This window comes from Pleurodeles waltl, chromosome 1_2 (assembly GCF_031143425.1).
Source record: "Pleurodeles waltl isolate 20211129_DDA chromosome 1_2, aPleWal1.hap1.20221129, whole genome shotgun sequence".
NCBI classification, from domain to species: domain Eukaryota; kingdom Metazoa; phylum Chordata; class Amphibia; order Caudata; family Salamandridae; genus Pleurodeles; species Pleurodeles waltl.
The window spans coordinates 167,246,872-167,264,640 of record NC_090437.1 but is presented as its reverse complement, the minus strand read 5'-3'; the positions used below and the strand labels follow the sequence as shown (position 1 = coordinate 167,264,640).

The window sequence follows — 17,769 nt, the reverse complement described above, 5'->3', positions numbered from 1 at the left end:
GGAGACATGGGTGGCAGCCAAGAAAGCCATTGGTTGGATGTATAAGCTAATGTTGGAAACTCCACTCTGACGGAGCACTTGCTTTCCGCAGGTTGCAGCACGGCAGGGATTCTTGGCATGGGATACCATAGGAATCTCCACCCTGGGGGGAGTTTTAAACAATGGTATATTGAAATCTTTTCAAGACCTGCAGGAGGAGTATGCTTTCCACTGACTGGGCGGCCCTGGAAATCCCGGATTTCTCGCTATTGAAAGCTAATCTCCTTTTAACAAACATTGCAGACCACAAATTGTCTTAGATATACAAGATGTTGTTGAGAAACCTACCCGATCCAATGGTAGTAGTATATAGAGCCTGAGAAAGGGAATTGGGAGAGCTCGACGATGACGACTGGAGGGAGGCACTGGGGGCACCATGGGGGAGGAAGTCATAGCGCCACAATTCCGACACATATAGCTAAAACGACTCCATTGCATGTACTATAAGAGAGCAAGGCTCCATTGAATCCATTGCAGGTACTATACGAGAGCAAGGCTCCATCTGATCAGTTTTATTGGATTGTGGGTGTTTGAGATGTGGGAGCAAGACTGGGGACCTGTCGCACACGTTTTGGCACTGTCCAGCCCCTCTCTCATTTAGGAGAGAGTTTTGGGAAACCTGGAGTGGGTACTGGGATGGAAGATTCCGAGAGACCCCAAACTGCTACTTTTACATGTTACCAATGAGCTAGGAGGTACACAACACCAAAGGGTGCTCTTATGGTTAGGCCTCATACTCGCTAAACGGGACATAGTGGGGGCCTGGGAGGAGGCAGCTGCAACCTTGGTAGGGGGATAGGCGAAAGGTATGGATCACTGTATGGGCCTACAGCAACCTATATACCAAGCACGCTGATGCTTTAAGAAGCATTATAAAATAAGAAAAAGGCTTGGGTGGAGGCAAGGGGTATACACCTGGAACCCTGTCTGGTGAGACCATGGGCGAAGGATGGTTCTGGGAAGACACTACTTGATGTCGTCACACAACACAGGAGTGATAGGTGCTAAGGGATGGGAAGGAGGGGAACTGTGCTAGGGACAGGACGATGCATGTAATTTCTGCTGTTGGGTTTTGTGAAATCATGACATTTATGGGTATTAATCACATACCTATATTGAACGCAAGAATTAAATGTATGACAGTGCTCCACTGTGTTTGTGAACATTCAATAAAAAGTTAAACAAAAAAAACACCAGCTTCAAGGCAGTGGGAGGAATACTTGCAATAAGTTCTAACCAATGGCCATGACCCAGGGTAGCATTCCAACCCATCACTCTTTTGTCCACCATGTCACCTCAGGTTAGCCTCAGCTGTGTGCAAATAAGCTTTGGGTTGGTATGTTGGACCGAGTGATTACCAGTGGTTGGACTATTTGCAAGCATTTCTTCCATCATTTGCGTTTGGTGTAAAGCCCCAGATGGACAAGGTTATGCCTCTCATGCTCACTTTGACACTGGAACCAAGCTGCAACCAACTGAAGAGGCCCAACTAGGACTAAAAGGGTTTTAAGCTGTTTGTGTTTAAAAACAAAAACACTTTATTTTTGTCTGCCTGCCACTAAACACAACACCTCCAACAAGAGAATAAAAACAAAAGAAGCATTTTACAGGAAGGATTGTTCGCTAGTGGTCAGTTCTGCCTTTTTCTCCCTGCCATTTTCTGTTTCAGAGCAGTGACCAAGTACTGTATTATTCCACTTTGGTTTCTTTATCTGTTGCTGTGATGGACTACTTGTCATTTCTTGGTTGCTCACTTTTCACTGGGGGTCTTTTAGGCTGGTAGCTGTCTGCGTGTTATTGCAGCATTTCGCTCCTCCCATGTCACTGCCATTTGTTTTGGCTTTATTCCAGTGCTGTCCTTGTTCACCTCCGGCTCCAAAATAAGCTTATTTTACAAAAGAAACACCCAGTGCCTAAACGTTTAGCTCACTGCTCACGAAAGCCACAATATGCCCTTTCTGGTAGAATGTACCTTTCTGGTAGAATGTAGCTAAACCTAGACTCAGTGATGTGAAACTTGGAGAGCCTCATCTGGAGTCTCTCTCCAGGCCCCTCTCTGCCAGCCCTCAGAGACATCCACACACAGGGCATTGCTTATCTCCTTTATCAAGGACATAAATCTTCTCAGGCTGCTCTCCTATTGTTAACTTCATTACAGTTTAGTTGAAATGAGATGCAAAAATGCTTACAAGACTTTTCATTCTGTTCACATAAAAAGAAACACTTTTCCAGTCTTATTTTCCAATTTCTGTTCAGACATTTACACAACTCAAGGTAGTGCAGTCATCGTCTCTTCTCTGCTCAAGGGCTTGTGATTTCTGAAGTAAGAAGCCACCAGTGACAACCAAAACATGGCAGGAAAAGATGAAATTATGAGGCAGGGTTGAGCAATTTATATGGCAAGAAAAAACACAAGAATCAGAGCCCATGCAAATTGTGGGAGTTAGAGGTCCTGTTTCTACTGAAGAGAAGTAACGTCGCCGTAAAGCCAATCTATGCCTATATTGTGGTAAATCCAATCACTTCATACAAGACTGCACAGTTAAACCTAAAAAGAAAAAAGCTGTTGCTAGTTTGAGTTTTCCCGAACTGCAGCAAGAAAACTAATGCTCTCGGAGAGAACTGAGATCGCCTCTCCGAGAGTGTCCCTTTACCAGATCTCCCAATACTTGACTAATGTCCTAAACCGTGTACCTAGACACCTGAGCATTAGAGTAACCTTCATTCTATCCCCTCACAATAGACAAAGTCTGTCAGTGCTCACAGACTCAGGTGCTACAGGTAAGTTCCTTGATCTGACCATAGAGGCCAAGCTGAGAGTGTCATGTGTTACCAAGGCAGTACCCAAACCAGTTAGGGCAGATGATGGCTCAGCCTTGTCCTCTGGCCTTATTCGGTTTCACACTAATCCGTTACCATAGTATGTGACAATGGTCATACAGAAGATACAATCTTTGACTTAATTGATACCCCCACCTTTGGTGTTATTTTTGGTATTCCCTGGCTGGAACGCTATAATCCTAAAATTGATTGGGTTTCTCGAAAAGTCACCTTGGACTCCCCCTTTTGCATGACCACATGCTATCAATAGATGAAACTCAAGAAAACGCAAGACCTATTGCACTGCAAATGCTTGTTCAATTTTGATGCTACTTTCTTACAATCAAAAAGACAGACTCTTACGTTTCCTAGTAATTATCCACCAGAGCACCCAGAGGGTCACAGCTAAGTTCAAATGGAAGTTCTGTATTTTGCGTATATGTAGCACCTAGAAACGGCAGCATGTTCCTGGACAAATCTGCTTTGCCTCGGTCTGTTGTCATACAATCACTCAAGGACTGAACTGGATTGCTCTCAGAATTTTAATATATAATAATTATTACTTAAATATTATTTTCCAAATCACTTGTCTTTCTTCCTCAACATTTTTTATTTCAAGCACATTACCGCTTCTCTAGGTACTCACGTATGATTGAATGTCACTCTATGCCTTTAATGGTTACAGCTTAACCATAAGACTATGGAAAATTTGGTCTATGAATTTAACAGATCACTTTCTCTTCCAACATACACTTGGTTCTTTGGAAATTGGTATTTCATAAAATGTATTGGCCATCTGTTTCTACATTATATAGGATTCACATTAAACATTAACTAGGTTTGTCCGTTTGCCACTGTTTTTGGCAAACTTTTTTTTTTAATCACCTCTGTGAAATGTCACAGCATGGCTCAAGAATGAATCCACTGCTTTTCAGAATCTTTCATAGACGGTTCATCTTTCTACTGATGCCACTCATTTCTGTTTCAATAATGAGCCTTATTAAACCAATATTTCTTTTCATGGGATGTTTTTTGCTACCTTGTTTATAAATTTGAAATAATAAAAAGATCCTAATGTGTCACTATGTTTTACTCTTTAGTCAATCTGTTAATATGGAGGTTCTCTCTCTGAATATACATACATGAGCTGGCACCTGGATTCATCCAAATTCAGAAAATGTTCTTTGTGATTTCCTAAATATTTATAAATAATCTAATAAAAATACTTTAGTCCCTTTCCTCTAGATCTGGCCCCATGCCCGATTGCACCTACTGAGCCTCTCCCTGGACTCGTGTGTGTGGGGTTCTCCGAATTAGTGTCTCTGCACGCTAGACTGTGTGGGAAAAGCAGGTTTGTGCTGACTCTGGCCGTCTTTCCCCAGAAGCAGATTCTGGCTGAAGCGTGACGGTCCCGGGCCCAGCCCTAGAGCCCCCCGAGACCACGGGAGCCAGGGCGCCTCTCCAACGCGCCTCTCAGGAGCTTCACCATTCTGTAAGAGGCCACCCATGAACAATCACACGCCAGAGACCCCCTTTTGTTGGTAAGGGCCCATTACGCTGCACTGCCAACGTATTCTCTATCAGGGAGGTGGAGCACTCGCGACTCACAGGTTTGCTAGCTGCTATGTTCCCATAAAACTGCAATGTTTTTATATCTGCAATGTTTAGAAAGCCCTGATTGTCAGGAAGACGACTTTACCACCGAGACCCTCTGTGAATACGAACTACCTGCCTCTAAGTCTGTCCTAGTAAGTCCTGTAACTCTTGAGGGAAGGGGGACTGTATTAATAAAAACAACCAAGGTGAGGGTTGTCCTATGCGCACTAGAGAGAAAGAGCACAGTGCCAACCTTCAGACACAAGGAAGCCAAAGATACACTGATAACACCGAAATGTTGGCATTGATTGGTAGGAGAACAAAATGTACCCTCTCTTTAAGGTCATTTTTTAAAATACATAACTTGCAGGGCAGTCATTCACCCTCATGTTTAGAGGAAATAACTTCTCCAGATTCCTCGAAGCAGAACTACCTGATTTGTCCCAAGCAAACATAAAAGAGTCTCTGGCTTTAGCCCCCTCACCCCCTTTGCTCTCTAGTAAGTTTCAGCTTCTAACTTTGTCAGTAGAGGGAGTGGGGAAATGGGCCCACCGGAAGTCAGATGCCCCAGGAAGGGGGGAGTAATGCAGTAACTATCACTGAAATTGGTGGGTCCAATGGGAATGAGGGGCTGGAATCCTAACTACGTATGTTGACAAACCAAGTTAGGTATAGATTTGAGATATCTGAGCGTAATCAAGCAGAGATTCAAGGGATTTGTGATACTTCGGATAACAAGTTTATGGAGCTCTCGGAGAGGCTGAGCGCAATGGAGGCATCTGTGGGAGCATTGAGAAGGGAGACTGAAGACAATCATAAGGAGATCTTCACCCTGAAATTGGGAGATAAGGAGGTATGGGATAAGTTGGCAGCGTTGGAGAACATACGCCAGAGGGAGCAGAGGGTAGTGAATTAGGTTCCATATTCCTGCAGTTGTCTTATTGGACCTTGAGTTTGAGATCCAGAGAGTCCATCGGGATCCTTTCAGAAGTAACCCCACTAGGGAAAATCCTAGGAAAATTTTAGTTGGGAGCAGATCCTGACAGATGCCCTGAAAGTAAAAACCTTTAAGGAGGGGGAATGGCAGTTTCAAATAAGATCCAATATTTCTAAGGCTACCATAACCCGGAAATGGGAGCTGGGGAATATATGCAGGAACTGAGGACACTAGGGGCAACCCCACAATTGAAGTTCCAGGCTACACTTAGAGTAATGTGAAACAATTTCTTTTTAATTTTAGAGATCTCCAAAACGCTGAGAATTTGATAAAGCAGATTAAAATCACAGGACACGCTGCATCAAGGAGGTGGATGCCCAGGGGTATAAGTACATACCCATCTTTGAAAAGAGGAGGGTTACCCAGGGAGGGAGGAGAGTGTTTTTGGCTATTTCGAGTGCATGAGACACAAGATTGGGTGGATAGGGTGAGGGTTAGACACGAGGTGGGAAGCATGTGGGAGAAAATGTAAAAAATCTCAGTCCTCATTAATGACAAGGATGATGATGTTGCGAGGGCAGTACTTAAGGTAACAGAGCATAATTAAGTGACTAGGGAAAGAAAGTAGCCTGAGGACTTTAAACTGGAATGTCAATGGTCTTAGGGTAGCAGGCAGAAGGAAGAGAGTGTTGGAATACTTAAAGCAGCTGGACGCTGATGTTATCTTTTTTCAAGAGACTCACTTACGATTGGGCGAATTGAAGGACGTATTAAAATCTCAGAAGTGAGTTAGCCAGTTTCTGGGTTCAGATCAAAATTGTAATGTGAAGGGGGTGGCTATTTTAATTAAAAATCCCGAGCTGGCTTCTCTAGAAGAGGTCATAGTAGATTCAAGAGGTAGGTGGCTTAGCATTAACACGAAAATAGTTGGCACGAGGTACACATTTTTTGTATATTATAGTCCTAATCTTGATGACTATCCCTCTCTCGGAGTTACATTCACATTTGAAAGAAAGTGAGAATCAAATAATTATGGCTGACGATTTTAACATGGTAAGAGATCCCATGTTAGATAAATCTATCTCTAGACCAGCTGCTAGTATCCCGAAGATGCGTGAATGCCTTTTTAGGACAATGAATGACTTAAGTCTTATCAATATTTGGCATAGGAGAATGGGTCGGAGAAGGGAATACACTTACCATAACAGGAAGCATGGTCACCCCTCCAGAAATGACTACTTTTTAATTGACCCGGAGATGAAGAATAGGGTTAAGTCAATAGCTCATTTCCCAGCATATCTGTCACTTCATGCTGCAGGGCAACTGGAATTGCATCTGGGAGTCCCTTCCTCCCCTCCCAAGTGGACTTTTGACAGATCCCTAATGAGTGAAGAGGATGTGGTTTTGCAACTTATAAACCTTTATTCGTGGGAGGCTGACTTCTCTGTCCACATTTTGAAGGAAGAAGAAGACCAACGTGGTTAAGATGTTAGAGCACACGCTGACGAAAGCCTATAATACTCTGGATAAGACCAAGGACCGCGATACCCAGACAGCCTTGCAAAATCATATTAGGGAGCTTCAGGTCTCCCTCTCAGAATACTTAGAAGGGATCACCCAGAAGAAGTGGGAAGCAAGTAAATTAGCTCATTATGAGTATGGAAAGAGTCGCGGAAAATTATTGGCTCGGAAAACCAGGCAAGACAAAGTTTGGAACACTATTAGGGAGATAGTTATAAAAACAAAAAACAAATGTTGCTTAGAAGACCTTGACATCCAGATGGCCTTTTGTAATTTGTACCAGAGACTATATACAGAGGAGGCTATAATATCAGAGGCACACATAAAATAATAGTTTGAGAAGGAAGAGCTTCCAAGTCTTGATCTAGACTTGCAGATCTCCCTTAACCAGCAGTTTAGCAAGGCAGAGATTCACAAGGCTTTGGGGGATTGAAAAAAGGGAATGCTTCAGGCCCTGACGGTATTCCCAATGAGTTATATATAGCCCTTATGGAAGAATTAACCCTGTTTCTTTGCAATTCAATACATTGCATCTTTATAAAGGGCCTTCCTGTCCCCGCTTCATGGAATGAGGCTACTATTACAATCATTCTAAAACCAAATAAGGATCCAAGAAACTGTTAATCATACAGGCCGATATCTTTGCTTAATTGTGCTTATAGGATCTTCACAAGTATACTAGCTAAGAAATTAGAGAAGGTTAAGAGTGGACTGGTGTATGACTCTCAAAAAGGCTTTATGAAAAATAGATACCTTCATGGCTTGACCCACGATCTTGTGATTGCAATTGATATCACACCCCAAACAAAGCTTCTGTTACGGCAGTGGATACAGCCAAAGCATTGGATAGGGTGAGTTGGCCCTTTTTATATGCTACTTTTGACATGCAATGGTCTGGGCAATAATTTCCTCCAAGCAATCAAGACCATCTATAGGGCTCCAGTTGTAAGGGTACCGGTGAACGGGAATTTGTCTCAGCAGTTTGACATTAGAAGAGGTACTTGCCAAGGATGCCTGCTCTCTCCATTACTGTTTAACTTATATATTGAACCTCTGGCTAAGTTAATTAAGAATGATCAGAGGATTCTCCCTGTCCAACTCCATCAGTAGATTAAAAAAGAGGTGTTGTATGCTGATGATCTCCAAATATATACTCAAGTCTTTTAAAAGTCATTCCTAATATTACTGAAGACTCTGAAATATTTCGGGAAGGTTTCTGGCTATCTGGTGAACTCAAATAAGACAGAAATAATGACGTGGAATGCAATCACTGATCGCCCTCTGGAGAAAGCATAAATGTGCTATCTGGTCATCCAGATGGCTAAGGATTTAGAAAAGATGGCTCAGGTAATTTTCATAGACTTAGGGGGAAAGAATAGAAAGTTTTCTCCAGTCCTGGTCACATCTTCCTTTATCGTTGATGGAAATAACTAATCTGATTAACATGTCAATTCTCCCCAAGTTCTCCTTCATTTTTGATTAACTGCCTCTCCTTTTGAAAGCGGAATAGTTTAAAAAGTTGCACGGGAGCTTACTAGTTTTACTTGGTCTAACAAAAGTGTGAGAATCGCTTGGAGGAAGCTTTGCAGAAAGAAAGCGTGTGGAGGAATTGCGTTGCCGGATTTTCAGTTTTACTGCTGTGCCTTCCGGTTAAAAAAAATTCCGGCTATTACTAGCTAAAGACTGTTCACTTTCCCCCGTGTTATCAAACTCTAACAGAGGACCCAAAGGAAAAGCGTGGCTATTTCTTGTTTAAATTTGACCAGCCCAAATATTTTAAAAAGATTTGTTTCAGGGTCCTGGATGCAGCTTGTGAGACATGGTATTGTATAAATAAAACTCTTGGTATTCCATATTATGGCGCTTTGGCTCCCATATGGAACTCCCCTGGAACTCCGTTGTGTTTTGAAGACTTGTTGTCTGCTCCACTGCTAAAGGCAGATATATCCAGTAGGGGTCAGCTGCGGCAAGGAGACACTTTGATTTCGTGGGACTCACTGGGTCGACTTGCAACTAATTCCCTCTCAAGATTAAAATATTTTCAAATCTCCAGTTGGTTTCAGAGTGAACCCCAAGTGGGTGTCAGCACAGAACAGCATGAGGACCTTTCAGCGGTGAATCAGATACAGAAGGAGGTCTCTAAATGGTACTGGGCCCTGGTGCAGTCCGAGGATGGGCATTCAGAGCTAGCAGAAAAGCTATGGACTATGGAATTGCCTTTGCTGGCTGTCTCCATTTTGTGGCAAGTATCATGGTCTATGCTTTGGTCTACTGTGAAATCTGCCACACTCAGAGCTTACTGGTCTCCAAAAAAGCTTGCAAAAATGGGAAGTCAGTGGTCACGGAAGAAATGTTTTGCTGAGGTGCGAGGTGGAATGTGCAGATGACATCCATGTGCTATGGCAGTGCCCAGGTATCCAGTCCGTCTGGAAAGATGTGGGTAAGGCATTGCGGAAAATATTAAAAATGAAAGTGGAAGTCAGTCTGGTGTGGATCATTTTTGGTCTGTTAGAAGAGGGGACCCCAGGACCAGCATTAAAAGGTGGCAAGCTCAACTGCTTTGTCTCTTGATATTAATTGTGTGTAGAGAAATTTGCTTAAAATGGCTTTCTAACTCACCCCCCACTGTTAGAGATTGGGTGAACACAGGAATGATGATAGCCAGACCAGACTGCGCACATAAACAAAAGCGATTGAAGTTTTGGGAGCCATTTTGGGCATGGGTCCAGGTTTTTTTTTTTCTCTCTCTCTCTAAATTCCAATGATTAAAAACAAGACTTGGCAACAGAGCGGGACATAGGTGAGACTTGGGTGTCTCTAGCCTAAGGTATTCCCCCCAACTGCTGAAGGAGAGGCTCTGGCTAGTCAGGTCAAGCTACACCATTAGTTATGGCACCTATTATCTTCTCTTACCTTGTCATGAATGAGGACAAAAAAATACTTTTAAGGACACAGCAATAACTTTATTCCTAGTAATATGTTATCACTATCTCTCAGTAAATATATTGGAGTTTGCCAAATTTAATGTAATGGTATTTTGTGCCTGGGTAGGATGCTTTCTCAACAAGGAAACAAAGCTTCGGGCCAGATGTAGCAAAGGATTTGCGCGTCGCAAACGGCGAAAATCGCCGTTTGCGAGGCGCAAATGCCTCTTTGCTATGCAGAAATGCATTTTGCGAGTCGGAACCGACTCGCAAAATGCATTTCCGACTCGCAAATAGGAAGTGGTGTTCCCTTCCTATTTGCGAGTCTGAGTGGTATGCAATACCATTTGCGACCGCATACGCGGTCGCAAATCGTATCGCAGTTACCATCCACTTCAAGTGGATGGTAACCCACTCGCAAATTGGAAGGGGTCCCCATGGGACCCCTTCCACTTTGGGAATGGACCCACAAATATTTTTTCAGGGCAGGGAGTGGTCCCAGGGACCACTCCCTGCCCTGAAAAAAAACCGAAACTAAAGGTTTCGTTTTTTTTTTTTTTAAGTGCAGCTCGTTTTCCTTTAAGGAAAACGGGCTACACTTAAAAAAAAAAAAACTGTTTTATTGAAAGCAGTCACGAACACGGAGGTCTGCTGACTACAGCAGGCCTCCATGTTTGCGAGTGCCTTGACTCGCTATGGGGCCGCAATTTGCGACCCACCTCATGAATATTCATGAGGTGGGTCATTGCGACCCCATTGCGAGTCGCAGTCGGTGTCTGAGACACCGTACTGCATAGCAAATTGCGACTTGCAATTTGCGAGTCGGATGGACTCGCAAATTGCAAGTCGCAATTTTGCATTTTGCTACATCTGGCCCTTAGTTTCTAAGCCAAGGCCCCACATTCATCAACAAGCATTTGCAATGCAACGGGTCTCGCGTTTGTTCATGTTCGAGCTGATAGCGTTGTAAACTCCTAACCCGACTTTTCACCTATCGCCAAAAGTGCATTCATGTACGTAAGCCGAAAAAGTGCATTTAACTATGTAAAGCGCTCGACTTCCGCCAAGCGAAATCGCGCTAGTAAATTAGAGAACAAGTAGTCCACGAGCCGGACAGAAAACAGCGAGCCTCGCATGTTTTCTGTACTTTGTCGATGCGCTCGAGGAGGGCTAGCCATCGGAAAAGGCATGACGTATGCATGCCTTCGACTAATGAAAGCAAGCTGATCTTAATAGGCAAGCCCACTAACCAATTAAAAACACTGACGTGACGTAGATAGGGCTCCGAGACCTTTTCTAAACCCTAAAGCTGCAACGCAGGCTCGACCCTAAAAAAGAGACCGACCACTTCTTAGCGAAGCTATTCTTTAAAGTAATCAAACACAGCATTAGGTTCACACAGAATTGGTATACCTTCTGGATAGGTGCCAACTATTAGTGGCTCTCTGGAACTGGCAAGATAAGCTGACCAGTGAAGTCACCTCACAGTGTGCTAAGAGGTAGTTCACGGCATACAAAGGGATTTTAAAATGGAAGCACACATATAGTCCTGATTGCTTCAGAGATGTTATTCTTTGTATATGCCCTACTACTTCCGTGTAAAGTCCCACTTTAAATTCGGCATACACATCAGCAACTGAGTCTGCATTTTTGAAAAAATCTAGCATTCTTCTTTAAGATAGGCATAAAACAGGAATAAACTGGAAAGGGAAACAGGAATGTTATGGATAGTGATATTACCAGCAACTGTAGTATCCATAAAACTGAAATAACAGTGCACTAGGTTTTATAAGGGAATTCCCGTTTGCAGCGAACAGAACTTTCAATGAGGTAACCCATATGTATTGCAAAGTTCTAATTCCTCATTTCCGAGTAAACTTTAGAGCTTCAATAATACAATCAAATGAAAGCCAAATCAAGGTTATCATCAGTCTGCTTTCTTTATTACTCATCAACAAGAACTGGGAAACAATCAGAATTCAATATGTCCTATGTAATTATTTTTGCAAATGAACTGCAACATCTCTTTTTAGTAAGCATTTAGGACCAAACAGATCACCATTCTGTAGTTTGTATTTAGTCATGGTTGTGAAAAACATATTATGAAGTTTCATTCATAAAGTCAGTTGTTCCTCATGAAATAAAAAATAAAAAAAAGGTCAGATAGTCTCCCGTAATTGACAACTCCTATTTGGGGACTTCATTCCTGAGTCAGGAAATGGTATGAAAAACTATCTGCACCGCAAGTAGCAGAACACAAACTCCTTCACATCTTCTGTTCAATTCACACATCCTGACCTTCTACATTTCTTTCACTTTAGGACCTTTTTAATGTCTTTTGATTTAAAGGCTACCTCCAGTTGCTATAAAGAATACAAATGATTTCAGGGTGCTCATTTCCAGCCTTGCTCTTATTATTTGTTGTAACAATGGACATTTTATGTTTTGCTAGGGTGGAATCATCAATGGGGTTTTATGCTGCTGCACCCACCTGAAACCATCCACAGACCTCACTTCAGTGGTGGGGCGCTGTACTGTAGGATGTCGGCATCTGAGATTTCATAAAGATCATTTACAACACGTCCAAGCAGTTTCAGTTCATACCTGTGCTTCCTGCATGTGTTTTCTGATGTGCAATAAGACTCGCCTTCCAAGGAAAGCATTTTGTACATCTGTTGCATCGATAGGGTCTCTCTCCTGTATGTCCTCTTTGATGTCCAATAAGGTGGTGCTTCTGAATGAAGCTTTTTCCACATTCACTACAATGATATGGCCTCTCTCCTGAATGTGTTCTCTTGTGTTTAACAAGTGTGTTCTTCATTCTAAATCCTTTCCCACATTCTGAACACTGATAAGCTCTCTTTCCATTGTGAACTTTCCTGTGTTTAACAAGACTGATGTATTGCCTGAAGCTTTTATCACACTCAGTACAAGGATATAGTTTCCATGGTTGCTGTGTGTTTGGTTGGCTTGAAAGAAGACTGACATGCCCCAAACTATTTTCATATTCAAGCATTCTTGAGCTTTCATCTCCTAGTGTTCGCATATGTAAGTTGGAATATTGTGGATTTCTTAATTCGCTTGTATATTGAGGAATTGTATCTTCTTTCAGTTCTTGATTTCTTTCTGGCCACAGACGGCTCTTGAAAGATATTTCCTTAACAGATTTTGAAACCTCCTTCTCTTTGGCTTTTCTTGAAAAGTCTTTGGATGATGCTATTTTTCCACTGCATGTTAAAGACTCAACATCTTTTCTGTCCAAGATCATCCTTTGGACACCTGTTTAAAAAAAAATCAGAGATGGAACTTTAGTGTGCTACTTATAGAGAGTATGAATACAAGCCATTTATTTGCAAACATTCAGAAATCCTTTTTCCTGGATAAACCTCCAAGATTACAAAGTTCTCCCTGGATGGATTTCTTAAAGTACGAGAAGCCCAAAAAATTTGAACTTGTGAACATCTCATCTCTTTCTTAACAGCAACATGTTAGAACACCTTACTTCTGGCTCCCTGATTGACATTTCATTTGCTGAAACTGCAAATGTGATTGGGGTTTAACTAATTCGAACAGTGATTTTTTAAAAATGAGCATGTCTTTAGCGTTTGCCTATTTTAAAAGCAGCACATTTGTGCCAATCATCACCTAAAGTTCATTAACATGCTGCAAACCCCAGGGTTTCCACAAGAGGACAATTTACAAATCACTACAATGGCTCCTATTTTTGTGGCCACAACCAATTTTGTTTTTGTTCACCCTCCTTTATTTCTCAGCCATTAAGGCACAGACATAACCCCAGCAGCACTTCATTCAAGCCGCCACTGCTGCACTCTGCTGTATAAGAATAGCACAGCTATGGAACAAGCAAGAGACTCAAGGCCCATGAAACAAATGTGGATGATGAAAGGAAAGACATGAAGGCAAAGGAGAGCCATGGGGCAGCTAACGGGGAGACAAGGTGAGATAAATAAAATCTTTTGAGGTCATGTGGAAATGTAATGAGCTGATCAAAATATGTAGGCAATGGTGGAAATCGAGGGAAGGCAATCAGGCCAATTAAAAGACATGGTTGGTCAAAAAGGACACATAAGGGCTCAGGGGGAGCTATAGAGCGTGTGAAAGATACATGGGGAGTGAATTGGAGGACTTGGAGAGGCTAATATGAATGTATAGGGGTGCTAGGCAAATGCCAGGTACTAAACGCACTGGAAATATGAGATCCATGTCAACACCACAGGTTTTTCGATCCATGCTGACCAAAATCTCTGGGTGAAAGGCTGGAGCAAAATTAGGAAATACCAGTGGAAATTGGACCCAGAATTCCCAATTTCCCCCCGTAATTCCCTGTTCCTCAGGGTTCACCCTGGAATCCACGTTAATTGAGCACTCCAGAGTTGATGAGATTCTAGTTTCATTTACTCCAGGATTCCTGAACCCCCTCCCTCCGGGACACTCATAATGAAGTCCAATGTAATGTCCTTTGGATCAAAGATTGTGTGTGTCAGGCTGCATAATGTCACTGGAGGCTAAAGATTATGTGGTGGTACATCCTGTAATTCTATCAGTGTTAAAGTGTGCAATGTTACTTCCACCACCCCCATGATCTGATTTATTTTAGCCACAGACAAACTGCAGCACAGCCAAAGTGTTTCTTTTATCACTTACGCAGGTAGACAATGTAGGTAAACGTCTTTCTTTTAACAAAGATAGGGCTTCATAAGAACATTCAAAAGTTTTCGAAACACAATCTTTTATCAGACTATTTTTACAGAGTAATGAAAGTGAGATTGTAAAGCGCATTGCGTTTGTTAGGAAATGCCCCAAGTTCCCCAAGATTATTACACACTTCTTCGCTTATTCTCCCGCTCTTTCTGGAAAACTTCCTCAGGTTTAACACTTAGGTCAAGCACAGGTTTAGCAAGTGCAATACCTGAATGAAGGAGAAAATAGCACAAATGAATTAATAAAATATTAGCAAAACATTTGCAGACCCTGAATTAATCAATAAAAAATATTTCAGGCACATTTTAAGTAAATAGCATGAGTTACACTACTTGAGGGCTATCCAATAGTTTAAGTCTGATTTAACTTATTCATATTTCTGTTCAGGATTTATTAGCAGAATTGAAATATCAGAAAACATTTGTGCATCAAGTGTATTACAAAAATTATAACACAGGAGGATGAGGCAGATACAGAAAGATATTGCTATTCAAATTACAAGTTTAAACCTGGTCATTCATAGCAGTGATTAAAATCAATGAACATTAGACTGCCAATTCCAATTAAAACACATGGATATCAAGAACTGGGACCCAGAGAGACAATTACTAATTTTGCTTGATATGTTTTTTCCATATTACTGTCCCTAATAAGAGTCGAAAGCAAATTTATTAACCTATGGTTTTGCACTCGCATTTAGGACTAACTTTGAGCACATGGTATAGGTGGATGCAAATACAACATGCTTAGCACTGGCACAAAATTCAGTTTATACGCATTATCTACCAGTTTTGGTACAGTAGAAGATATCATTAATAATCACTAATGACTCAATAATCAAACTTAGGCAGTGCAGTCATAAATATATTTACCCGCACTGCTGCAGGTGTGTATATCTCCTTTATTTGCACCACGGTGGGGCACAAACCTTGCTTGAGGCTCTACACTGAGGGAGGGAAATCCTGCAGGACAAAATAACACAGATTATTTACCAAACAGTATAATGGTTGATGCATGGATTGTGACCCAAAAACATTTATTTAAACATGGCAGTTATCCTTCATCCATTTTGCCTCAATAAGTAGTCACTAACACAAACCTCTGCAGTAAAGTGGGTGTAAGGGAAGATAATATGGGACACTGAAAGTGGGTTAAAAAGACCTGGTTTTGTATGATTAGTCTATAAATATAGAATATCAAGAAAATCAAGTGTACCTTGTAATGATCATAACACCTTAGTGCAAAAATATGTGGAAGCATGTTTTATTTTATGTGGAATCCATCTTGTCTTCTTCACGATTCATGATATTCAATCATGACAAAGACCTGCAAAGTGTGTTCAGAATTGGGATAATCACAGATATACTAATTTATCCAGACGAACAGCTTGTAATGCAAGGCTTGATTAAAATAGACATCTCACACGACATGCATTACTTTATCTGTCCAGCAACAGACAGACATCTGGATGTCCACACAGGTCTGGACAGGGGTTGTGAAGAAATTGTTTTGTTGACGCCTTGGAAAGTCCCAACCAGTTGAGAAATGTAAAGGTCACGCTTGTGGTTATCTTGTATCCCGCTGCCATCACAAAATTTTGTTTTACTGTGATTGGTTAGATGCTTAATGTTTGTAACTCCATGCACCTTCTGATCAACATCACATTTATTTGCCCACAGTGAAGAAGAAATCACCTTTTTCTCTATCATGATAGAATATTGTGCTTCCACGCCTTTGTGGTTTTCATGCACAGAAATTCTGACTAATGTTTGTCTTATCCGACATGGTATTTGTTAATGCATGGCCCCGTCAATTCATGTATATAGTTGCCTATGTCATTTGTTTGTGTTTATTTAATTCAGTTTCTGAAAATATATTCCACTATAGGGGCCATGCACGCATCCCACCTGCCCCAGTTACACAATCATAGATGGGAAAAAAGCAAGGTGAAAGCATAAAGTGAGCGTTCTACAACAAGTGAGTTTGACATGCATGCAATTCATGTGATCCCACTGCATGCCTAAAGGAAAAAGCTTGCAACAAAGAGGCATTTGAGATTAATTTAGAAAACGGTACTTGGCCAAAAAAATAAAATAAATTATGACGCTTCACCACTGGTCTCATTCTAATTCTATCAAACACAAACTGGTGACAACATAGCCTGATGGTGTTTTATTACATAGACCACCAGACCTCAAACTAACAGAAATATCTCACTGTGAAAATTTAGACGTAAACCTATTAGCAAGCACCTGGCTGCAAATATGCTTTGACCCAAGTTAAAAAAGTAATCTAAAACTAGACCCACAATAGGTGAGAAGTGAGCCTGACTTACCTTATAATTTGAATACAAGTCCATTTTTTGTATGGCAATATTTACCTAAGGTTGATATTTTACTAGTCCAGATCATGGAGCCTTAGGCCCTTATTAAGAGCTTGGCGGGCGGCGGAGGTACAGCGGGAAACAGGCCACAACATTGACGCCGGCTCATAATTGAGCCTGCAGCAATGTTGCTGTGCGTCAGGTGTGACAGCACCTGTTGCGCTTTTCACTGCCTGTAATCCAGGCAGAGAAAAGCGCAATGGGGCTGTCTATGGGGGCCCTTGCACTGCCCCTGGCAAGTGCATCGGCACAGCACCCCGTCTCCACCAGCTGTTTTAAGAACATGGAGTGAAGTCTGAAAAGACTGTGCAGGAACCACGGATATTAACACTTCAAAAACAGCCCGGGGTGTTCGTTCCCAAGAATCCATGATTTAGCTTAATGTTATCCCCTGTCTTCTGGGCCTAGGTTTCTGTCACTCTGTAAGGCGCCGACTCCACCTGTAGCAAAGGGCCCAGGAGAGATCAAGCTAGAAAAGAGGTTGAGAGTGGAAAGCTTTTGTATTACAGTGTGGCTTAAGCACCAGCCGAGTAGGTTTCGTAAGGCAACTCCAAGCGCTGTTGAGACACCTTGTGAAGACCCACTTTAGTGGACATGCCTCATCCTGCCTGCATCAAAGGATTATTGTTATCACTTATTGAAATCATTTTCTGGCCCTGCAATGACTTACGAAAGCAGAATTCTGGTAGATTAAAATCAACTAGATCACGCAGGAAGACAAAGGGCCTGATTTAGAGTCTGGCGGAGGGGGTTACTCTGTCACAAACGTGACGGGTATGCCGTCCACGTATAACAACTCCATTATAGCCTATGGAACTTGAAATACG

General features: G+C 41.9%; 1 protein-coding gene across 2 annotated transcripts in view; it reads right to left on the bottom strand.

Annotated features, from left to right (window-relative positions):
* Nucleotides 1-11,752: 11,752 nt before the first annotated feature.
* LOC138298872 (zinc finger protein 436-like) overlaps nucleotides 11,753-17,769 on the bottom strand; it is a 135,770-nt gene continuing 129,753 nt past the window's right edge. For both annotated transcript variants that reach the window (XM_069236909.1, XM_069236910.1), the window contains 3 exons: nucleotides 15,432-15,521; nucleotides 14,684-14,767; nucleotides 11,753-13,116 (listed from right to left, as the gene is read on the bottom strand). In XM_069236909.1, the coding sequence (XP_069093010.1) occupies nucleotides 12,431-13,116; nucleotides 14,684-14,767; nucleotides 15,432-15,521 (860 nt within the window). In that variant the 3' untranslated portion in view covers nucleotides 11,753-12,430. The remainder of the gene's footprint in view (nucleotides 13,117-14,683; nucleotides 14,768-15,431; nucleotides 15,522-17,769) is intronic.